The sequence below is a fragment of the Thunnus thynnus genome, chromosome 4 (genome assembly GCF_963924715.1).
Source record: "Thunnus thynnus chromosome 4, fThuThy2.1, whole genome shotgun sequence".
NCBI classification, from domain to species: domain Eukaryota; kingdom Metazoa; phylum Chordata; class Actinopteri; order Scombriformes; family Scombridae; genus Thunnus; species Thunnus thynnus.
Genome location: NC_089520.1, coordinates 7,884,676 through 7,895,753, shown reverse-complemented (window position 1 = coordinate 7,895,753; position 11,078 = coordinate 7,884,676). Strand labels below are relative to the sequence as shown.

The window sequence follows — 11,078 nt, the reverse complement described above, 5'->3', positions numbered from 1 at the left end:
AAAGAGAGGAGAGAAGGAGGAGGAAGAGGAGGAGGAGGAGAGGAGAGGAGAGGAGGAGGAGGAAAATGAAGGGGAGGGGAGAGGAGGAAAAGGGAGGAAGGCAGGAGAGGAGAAGAGGGGAGAGGAGGAAAAGGGAGGAAGGCAAGAGAGGAGAGGAGGAGGAGAGGACGAAAAGAGAGGAGAGGAGGAGGATGTTGGGAACAGTGTAGCAGAGAGAAACAATAGCAGGATGTCTGCTGTTTGTTCAGTATTGTGTTCAGACTTTGTTGTTGGCCGGACGTTATATAACCTGGCAGACTTTACCTTTAACTCACTGTCTCTATTGAAACCAGAGAGGAGGAGTCTGGTCCTCCCGTCCATATAAGGTCTGTCAGCTTCCTCTAACATTCACCGCTACCTATCAATCAGCTGGAAATTAAATATCACAGGGAATAACTTAACATTTCTGTGTTAACAAGTCTACAGCGACACTACCAGCTCTTTGAGGCTGCACGTGGACACAGTGGCGCTTTGAGCTAAATGCTAACATCAATATGCTAACATGCTAATGTTTAGCAGGTGTAATGTTTACCATGATCACAACATTTGCTAATTAGCACTAAACACAAAGTGCAGCTGAAGCTAAAGGGAATGTTATTAGTTTTGCAGGTATTTAGTCATAAACTAAAGTATTGGACGCACTATTTTTTTACCTGATGATGGCGCTAGATGAAACGCTTTTAGTTATTAAAACAGTAAATAATAAAAGTTAATATAATTCATATTATAATTCATCCTGAGGGAAACATGAATGTCAGACGATCACCAAAGGCAATAGGATTAATTCTCTGGGGAACATGAATGTCTGTACAAAATTTCATGTAATACCATCCAATACCATTTGTTGAGATATTTCAGCCTGGACCAAAGCTATGAACTGAAAGACAGACACTGTTATTCCCACTGTAGAACCTTGCTGCTAACGTGGATAATCAAAATGACCATGCATCTATTTTTTCACTGGGGGGAACTTGTCCCAGTAAGGCCGCATAAACCTGTCCTGGAGCAAAAACAAGCTCTAGGCCACTATTGATCACTCTGTTTGTGGTAATCCTGTTTAACACCAATGTATTTAGGAATATGCACCATTTGTCACAAGGCCCCTCTACAAGAAAGGTAGTCATTGTTTCAGTTTATAATGTGCTACAGTGGTATACTTCAAACCATTTGACACACAAAGAATATGTCATTGTTGATTATTTCCAAACTGTAATTTTAATATTATTTATATTATTATTTATTTTTATATTTGTCATGACAACTTGACATCAGGGGACACAGACTGAAAATTCAGTGTAGTTAGAGGAGGAGTGTATCTTGGTAAATAAAGAAAAAAAGATCTGCATTATGGGAATACTGCAAAAACTTTAACTATCCCTGTGGTCACATCAGTGTCAGCATCACAGTGGGGCTCAGACCCATTCAGCTACACATTCCTCACTCCACGCATTGTAAAAAAAAAAAAAAAAAAAAACTACATGTTTATATGTGCATATTTTAATATACACAATATATGAACAAATAGTTAAAGACAAAAAAAATTACTTCATCAAAATTCAACAGTATGACACTAAGTGCATTAAAGCAAAACAATAAAACAACGGTATGGTGCTACAGTGCAGTTTTAATGACACTTATCCAAACTGGTCGGTTATTCCTGCTCCCTCTAACAATGTGAAGTTAGCTGTGGTGCTTTTATTACAGTTTTATGGTTTTTGTTTCTTGTGTCAATCACAGTGAATATCAGGAAGTGGTTTGTATTGTGTTGGATAATAATCTCATTTACTCTCGTAGATGTGTTAAACACTCTGACCTGAGTACCTGACTGGACAGATGAAATGCAGATGAAGTCTATGATCATCAGACTGATTTGGATCATAATAATAACAATGCATTCTGCATCATACAGTTTGCACATTATGGTGTTCAGTATCTATAAGAAAAATCCATGTAAAGTCATCCACAGTAATTAAGTGTAGCTGAATAGACAGTGTACAGAAATTACACAAAATTTCAAATTTGTACTACAAAGTCTTTGGAAGATATCTTGATTTGACTAATTTGGGCAGCTGAAGCTTCATATTAGCTTCAAATAAACTTTTAAATGCACAAAACTAGGACTGTGGATTTTGTCCCCCATCACTTATATTAAAAGCACATTTGGAGGGTATTTTTTAATGGCTGGTAATAACAGAAGGAATGATTACAACAACCAAAACCCTTGACTCTTGTTTTAAGACACACATGAAACATCGTGTACTTTCTTCCACCACACGCTCACAGAAACTCACCCGATAGTAAACAAACAGACAGCAGCCCATCATCAGGATCAGATCTGCTCCTCAAACACAGTTCGAGTGTTAATTAATTCTCCGCAGTCACATCTGCTGCTCCTCTTCCTCCAGGTCACTTTGTTTTTATCCCAAAGTCACATCAGAGGTCCTCTCTTTTCTCCTCCTCACATCTGCAATCAATTTTTCTTTCCCTTTTTTTGATTCCTCTCTCCTCCTTTCAATCACCTCCTTCACAGTCACATCGCTTTTTCCCCCTTTTTCCCTTTTCTTGTTGTTTCTCAACTCGACTTTTCTTTTCTGCTCTCCTTCTCTTCACCTCCTCATTCAGTTTCTCCGGCGTTACTCCGAACTTGTTTTTCTCCTCTTTTATCACTCCTTCTCTTCACCTCCTGTTTTCTACCTTCTTCTTTTCTCCTGCTCTCCTCCGCCTCCTCAGTCACAATCTAAACTTCTTCAGCTTCACCTCCTCTCTGAGTGGATCTACAGACCCTCAAGAATCCTTCACATTGTGTGTGTGTGTGTGTGTGTGTATGTGTGTGTGTGTCCGTCCACTCAGTTCCCATTGGACAAACAGGAAGTGACGGTCGTCGGGGGAAACAAGCTGCCGCTATAATTAGGAGCTACAGGAGACACTATGACACCAGAAGTAGACAGGAGAAGACTATTAACTGCGGTTTACAAAAATCCTACAAAAAAAAAAAATCCGCCCCTGTCTTACGAAAAGTGACGACTAAACAGAATACTATTTTTGTCAGGTAGCCAAACCTTACGGGAAGGTCCATTATTACTTATTTTTGTAGTTTTGGCCATCATTCCAGGATTTCACATAGCTTTTTTGTTAATGTTTTTGTGTTTTTATTCAAACCGACCATAAAATAATGGCAATAATATAAACCACAGTGAGAATTCTAAAAAAAATACCTTAAATGGAAATCAAGTCAAGTAGAGCTAGATTAATCAATTAGCTGATCGGCAGAAAATGAATCTGTAACTATCTTGACAAATTAAATCAAGTCATTTAACTCATCTTTCAAAGCAAAAATGCCAAAACTCACCAGTTCCAGCTTCTCAAATACAAATAATTTGCTGGTTTTCTTTGTCTTTGATGATATTTATACTAAATAAATATCAAACAATGTGAATACGTCAACTTGGGCTTTTAGAATTATTAACGGCATGCCTCATTTTTATCTGAAATTTTATATACCAAACGATTAATCAAAAGATTAATCAGAAGATTGATTGTTAACTATCATTAGTTGCAGTCCTAAAGCAGAAGTAGTCACCTGTTCCAAACCTGTCTCCTAAAATTGACGTTAATAACAGACTAATTTGCATTAGTTGGACATGAAACGTGTTCATGGTCCAACACCTCTGAAAAAGGAGGTCAGAGTGGAGGAAAGGGTCAACAAAGACCGCCGTTCACATCCTGTTTTCTACCAACGGTCAGCATTGTTTTCTTTCACACATGACCACGGTCATTCCCCCACTTTAATCGACTAGTTGTTGTACTTAAATCCTCATTAAGACGGACATTAACACTGAGTGAAACAACAGAGCCACGTCTTTGATTTAAATGGGACTGTTGTGCTGGAGCTGCTCAAGCAAAAAAAAGCAGAAGTTATCAAGCAAAAAAGCTGGCTCAACATTTGTTATTTAATGCTTTTATTCAAAGTACTTAAAGAGGAACTTAACACTAAATCCACTTTTTTGAAGTAGTGAATTTTAAAATGGCAAAAATTACATATAGTCACTTTATTACACTCATCAATTGATCATATTTTTAAGTGTTCATTACAGTTATTTTCCTCTTTCCAGAGAAAATCCAGTTTTTCTGACCTCTAGACCCCCCCAAAAAAATCTATGACGTATGCTGGGACACTCCACCCCTGAACCACAGGGCGATGTCACGTTTCTTGTAAGCTCTGTTTATTATCACTTTGGAAACCCCTTTTCTTTTGTTTGGTAAGTGGTGTTAAAGCCATAATACACTCTGAGTCAGAATCAAAGGAGCTTTTTCATTTCCTCCTCACTCAGGATCGGCTGATATGGAGACACCACGTCATGCACCATCTCTTAAATAAGTGTGCAGTTATCACGATGCAGTGAATAATATGGATCAGTTAACGTGCAGGATTAGTTCTTACCCCTCTGAAGGACCAGCCGTCAGGGGAGAGAAGAGAGAAGGAGGAAGTCTTCTTTTGCAGCTTCCACCTGAAGGAAGGACAGAGAGAAAGGAAGACAGACAAGCAAAGATTAATTCATCAGCGTTTCCTGAACTCTACAGAGCAACTGAGACGTACAAGGACCAGCACTCACTTTTACTGAATACACACACACACACACACACAAAGACATTTGATGAGATTTCTATTAAAATAAGTAACAATGAATTTCTTTTGACTAAGGCAAGACTGAGAAACCAAAACAATACCCCTCAGTGTACACTTTATAAACAAACAAGCAACGTTAGTGTTATTTCACATTGTTTTTTGGTCGAGTTATTGAACAGCTTTAGAGGAAACGAGCAAAGATGACAAGACTCCTGATACTACTCTATGTTTTCTAACGTGTGATCTTCTGATATGTATTTTCTTCTGATCAATAATCGGTTATTTGGAATCGAACCTTGTTGTGTCGAGATCAGATTTTTTAGGCTTATTGACTTCAATCCTTATTCAATTTGTTTGCATCTGTGTATTTATGTATGTATGCAGGTTGCTATATATAATACATTTAATTGTGAATTGATCTAGATTTTTTAGAACTGCAACGAATAGTTGATTAGTCAATAAACAGAAAATTACTCTGCAACTATCTTTGTAATCAATAATCATTTAAGTCTCTTTCAAAGTAGAAATTCCCAAAATTCATTAGTTGTAGCTTCTTAATTGTTCATATTTGCAGTTTTTCGTGATGGTAAACTGAATGACTTTGGGCTTTAGGAAATTGTGATGCATTTTTTTTTGCAATTTTCTGACATTTTAAAGACCAAACGATTAACTGATTAATCAAGAAAACAATGAACAGATAAATCTATAATTAAAATAATTGTTAGTTGCAGCCCTAAAACATCCAAACCTATACATCCTTGAGAAAGAGGCAGGATTTTGATTTATACACAGTTTTTCACTTGTATGTTGAAGGTAGTGGTTCAGCTTGGGGTTTGAGCAGAGCTCCATCTGGTGGTTTCTGTTGGTCAGAACATGTAAACACAAAATAAACAAAAAGTTCTCGAGAATCTTGACATATTTATCCTGAAAGTTTATTTTATTTTAAGAGGCTCTTTTGGACAGAAAACAAAGCGGACAGAGAGGAAACTGTGAGAAAGTTGAACAGACACACACACACAAAAAGGTCAACAACAGTCCCGACACATTACATCATCACACACCCTCAGCTGGAGTGTGTGTGTGTGTGTGTGTGTGTTGTAAGAGAGAGAGAGATCGAGGAAGGAGTGAACAGATGATATAGATGAGAGAGAGACATAGAGCAGCTCTCTTCTGTTTCCTGCCTTCTGACACTTTACCTAAAAAAGGAAACATGCACACAGTTGTGTTTCCATCACTTCAGAGGTCATTACACTGACTTACATTAAAACCTTGGAGAAATGCCCTAACCCTAACCACAACCACTACTTGCCTTACCCTAAACCAAGTCTTCATCCTAAATTTATTTCATTTATTTCATCATTTATGTTATGGGGACTTGCTTTTTGTCCCCGAAAGCGAGGTGAGTCCACACAACGTGACTGTGTAATCAGATTAATGTCCCCACAACGTACAAATCTATCAACCTCTACAAAAAATCAATCTGTTACTTAACAGAATCTGAAGCTCTCTGATTGGGTGTTTCTTACAGCAATTGTCTCTGGGTGTCGTACTTTGCTTAGGCTATATGTTGAAGTTGTTATGGATGCAGTTTCATCTCTGCTGTTATTTTCTTTTCAATCAGCGAATCAGCTACATTTTTTCAGCTCATGGTCTCATTGTTTGTGGTGATAAGTCAACCAGGAGAGTTTCAAAATGAGCAATAATGTTTCATCAGCATCAATGCAGCTTTAACTGCACCACCCTTCCTCCGTAGGTGCAAGGGGGTTTGGTGGGAACCAGGATCCTGTATAACGTCTGGCAGTCTTAGGCAGTGACCTCATTTAGGGTCCTAGTGGCCTGAGGGTGGGTAGAAGCTCTTCCAGAGCCTTTCAGTGCTGGCCTGGTGTATCCGGTACCGGGGAGAAAAAGCTGTTATCCAGGTGGTTGGGGTCCTTAATAATTCTCCTTATTCTTGCAGCACCTGGTGTAAATATCCTTTACGCAGGGTAGAGCACTGCCTATTGTATGTTCAGCCAAACAAACCACTCTTTGTAGGGCCCTGGGGTCCTGTTAGGTGCTGTTTCTGTACCAGGCAGTAATGTTCCCTGTCAGGATGCTCATAATGGTGCAGGAGTAGATATTCCTCAGTATTTGAATTTCCTCATGCCTCATCTGAGGTGAAACAGTCTCTGCCTTGCCTTTCTCACCACTAAGCCAGTATGCAGCGCCCAGGTCAGGCCCTCGGTGATGTGTATGCCAAGGTAAGTTGTCCACCCTGTCGACTGAAGATCCGTTGATATTAAGGAGGACATAGTTCCTTCCCTGCTAGGTTATTGTCCTGACACCAGCGGGTCAGGTCCTCTACTTCCTTCAGATAGGCCTTTTCATTGTTTTCTGTGATCAGGCCCATCACAGCTGTGTCGTCAGCAAACTTGATGATAGTGTTGAGTTGAAACTGGCTACAGTCGTGTGTATACAGGGAGTACAGCAGGGGGCTAACAACGCAGCCCTGGGGTGCTCCGGTGTTAAGGATGAGGGTAGAAGAGGTGTGTCCACCTACCCTCACCACCTGGGGTCTGCCCATCAAGAAGTCAAGGATCCACATGCACAGTGAGGTGTTTAATCCCAGATCCTTGAGCTTTGTGACGAAGCAGGAGGGAACTATGGTGTTAAACGCTGAACTGTAGTCAGTGACGCATAATCTCACATAGCTCCCTTTCTTGTCCAAGTGAGATAGGGTGGTGCGGAGGATGTGTGCTATGGCGTCTTCCATTGATCGGTTGGGACGGTAGACAAACTGTAGTGGGTGCAGTGTGCAGGTTAGTGAGGAACAGATGTAATCCTTGACCAGCCATTCAAAACACTTCATCACTACAGAGGTGAGAACCACTGGGCGGTAGTTATTCAGGCAGGCTGGCCTTAATTTCTTGGGTACAGGAGTAATGGTGGACCTCTTGGAGCATGTGGGTATGACAGACTGAACCAGGGACAGGTTGCATATCATTGTGAACACCGGCACTAGTTTGTCAGCACATAGTTCGAGGACCCGCCCACTGATACTGCTTGATACCGCTATGCTTTCTTGGTGTTCACACGCTTGAAAGCCCTCCTGACGTCATGCTCAGAAAGGGCGATAGGTGTGAAAGGTGCACCCACCCATCTATTAACCTCTTCTTCAGCTGTTTTTGCTTGCTGGCTGCCAATGGCCTCAAAGCGAGTATAAAAGTTGTTTGGCTCATTTGCTAGATATGCATCAGTACTTGACAAAGGGGGTGGGCGGCTTGAAATCTGTCGTAGTTCTTAGACCTTGCCACATCTTCCTGAGATTGTCCTCCTGGAATTGTAGTTCCACTTTCTTCTCCACTTTCTTTCCTTTTTGCCTCCTTTACTGCTCTGCTTACACTGTAGGCTGCTGCTTTATAATTGTCCATGTTTCCACACTGCAACCCTAAATTGTAGGTTGCAGTGTGTGTTTATGGCATCCTGGATGGTTCTGGTAATCCATGGTTTCTGGTTGCGGAATGATTTAACTGTAGTTTTTGGGTACAGTTGCTTCTGTTGTTCCACTAATTAAATCCACCACAGACTCAGTGAATCCATTGATGTCATCGGTCATGTCGACCGTGGTGTCCTTGAATGGCTCCAGACTGCGTCATGTACTGCAGACTGTAGGGCGGCCTCTGATTTCCTGACCTCTCATGTCACTGGGGGCATGCAATGTTTACATACTTTGACTTAGGCAAGATGGCCGCATGGTCGCTCTTCCCGAACGCGGGTAGCAATTCCGCTCTGTAGCTGTTTTTGAATGGCGTGTAGCAGTGATCCAGAGTGTTTATTCCCCTTGTGGCGCAGTCAATATGTTGATGGAAGACTTCCATCAACATGCTACATTTTTCCGCTCAAGTAATGATATCAATTACAGAATCATACATGTAGGAAAATGTACACGTATTTTATATCAGCACTGTGTCAAATGTACTGTCAGTTTACACCCAAAGTTTGCTAACATTAGCCACTGGTTGTACCTGCACAGATAAGACCTAAGTGTTAAAACCTTTTACTGTATTGTATTAACAATAGAAGAATACATAACCATTCAAAAAATTCAGTGAAGTATTTCTGACTGCTTTCGCACTGCTATCCATCTTATTTGTTAGGTTGAGCTTTAGCGCATCAGTTAAATATAAAGAGTACACAAACAATACTGTAGAAGAACTGTTTGCTGAGAGTGGAAGCAAGAAAATGAAGATTTTTGAAAACTCAGGTGCCATGTGCTGGATGTGGATCTAGACTTTTGTATATGCACTGCATGCATTACATGGCGGACTGATACGTGATGTAGACGACAGTAACACCAACTCTGTGACAGCACGGGAGGGAGCGATGGGAGGTGATCTTTTTGTAAAAGTTTTAAAATCAATAAAAAGAACCTTGAAAGAAAGAAAAGAACAATATGGACTCTTTTCTGGAGTCTTTTTCAGGCTTTTTTGAGCTGCATTGTAGGACAATTTAAGGTTCACTACAGAGGGAACAACATAACGAAATGGAAAACACACTGTGGTGGTGGTTTATCATCACAAAGTACTGTTTTATCAGCATAAAAACCTGAAACCAAACAGAAACTTATTCTGCATTTTTATCTGATCAAAGCTTTGTAGTCTGTCCTCCCTGTGTGTGTGTGTGTGTGTGTGTGTGTGTGTGTTTAAATATGTGTGTGTTTAAGTGTATGACTAATTCATTCCAGGGAGTTGCAGTGCTTTTTCCAATAGCACAAATCATCCCACAACACACACACACACACACACGCACACACACACACGCACACACACATCCATAATCCAGATCAGAGGTGTCTTTGGCTGCAGGCTCTTGCCTCTCTCTCTTTTTCTCTTGTTGAATCTTTTACCCCTCATCTGTTTTTAATCTCTCTCTCTCTCAGTAAAGATTCAGTTGTCAGACTCAAACATGCATTCAGTGTTCAGAAAGAAGTTAAAAAGCTCCTGTGAAGAGCCTAAACTTTAGTAAAACTAACACACAGTTTCAAAGACAGATTAGATTAGGCTGAAAGTTCTGTTGGGATTTGGTGACAGTAACGGCAGTCTTATCATTAAAACTGTGCAAACATCGACAGTTCCATTAAAGTGAGAAAACTAATTAAAATGAGAAAGCCAGTGAAGACCGTGTGATATGATTAAAAGCTCCAGAACAAGTAAGTAAGTGGATCTTGGGTGGAGTTTGTTTTGCGAAATGCTGTTTCAAAAGTCAAGAGTCTACAGTTAGGATCAGCTATTGCATTAAAACTCAATTATATGTGATTATGAGGACGAATCTCCTTTCTGGGATTTTATTATGAAACACCAACAAAAGAAACTGTAATTTACTGCCGAACGAGACAAGGATTCTCTTCCTCTATAAACACTGTCTTATTTTTACAGCAGGTGGGATGACATTATTTCCTGCTGAGGAAAAAGCTGAACATGATGTCAGGGCCTTGGTTCAGGAAACATCAGAGGAAACGCTGCTCCGCCTGTCAGAGACAAGCTGACATCAGGTCAGACTTACAAACATCAGCTCAGAACTGAACCCAGTCACCCAATTTGAAATATTTTCATTACTCAACAGCTACTTTACGTAAGATTATAAAATCATTTGTTTCCTAATTTGACATTTCCTTTTTCGAAAATCATTGTCATATCACTGTAAACTGAAAACATTTAAAATATTTATAGTAACTTGTATAATGAAGTTCTCAAATGTTAAATATCATCTAAGCACGAGCAGCCGTACGAGATCTTTGCCTATAAAAACATTATGTTGCAATAACAATTATTCAGCTGTGTTTCACTTCCACCTGCTTTCACATTTTAATAAGCAGAGTTGTAGTATAATTACTAGGTTTGATTGGTAATGTAGTACTTATGTCTATTAGTTCACTGTAAGGCTGCAACTAATGATTATATGTCAGAAACAGTCACTGTCAATGATCATCATTTCCCAAAATGTCTTTTTTAGTCCCGACCAACAGTCCACAACACAAAGATATTCAGTTTACAATCATAGAGAACTAAAGAAACCAGAAAATATTCATATTTTGGCATTTCTTCTTAAAAAATACCTCAAAACGATTAATAAATTATCAAAATTGTTGACGATTCATTTTCTGTTGATCAATTAATCAACTAATTGTTGCAGCTCTACCTCCGAGGACACTTTGAATGAAGTTGCTTCAGCTCTAAGTAACATTTTATAGCAATAAAGGTATACATTTCAAATAGTATAAAGGCTCTAGGACAAACAACAACAACAGCCACAAAAGATATACTTATATATACTGTATAAAGAAAACAGCTTTGTTTTCAGTTTCTTGTTGAGGACAATTTTAAGACTCTGGACTGCTGCAGACATTTGAACTGATCAAAACTGTTAATCACCA

General features: G+C 39.5%; 1 protein-coding gene across 2 annotated transcripts in view; it reads right to left on the bottom strand.

Annotated features, from left to right (window-relative positions):
• arhgef3 (Rho guanine nucleotide exchange factor (GEF) 3) overlaps window positions 1–11,078 on the bottom strand; it is a 34,286-nt gene that overhangs the window by 20,285 nt on the left and 2,923 nt on the right. The window contains exon 2 of one of the 2 annotated variants that reach the window (XM_067586378.1): window positions 4,481–4,547. In XM_067586378.1, the coding sequence (XP_067442479.1) occupies window positions 4,481–4,547 (67 nt within the window). Of the gene's footprint in view, window positions 1–2,330; window positions 2,855–4,480; window positions 4,548–11,078 lie in introns of those variants that run through there. The other variant, XM_067586379.1, reaches the window with a different exon arrangement.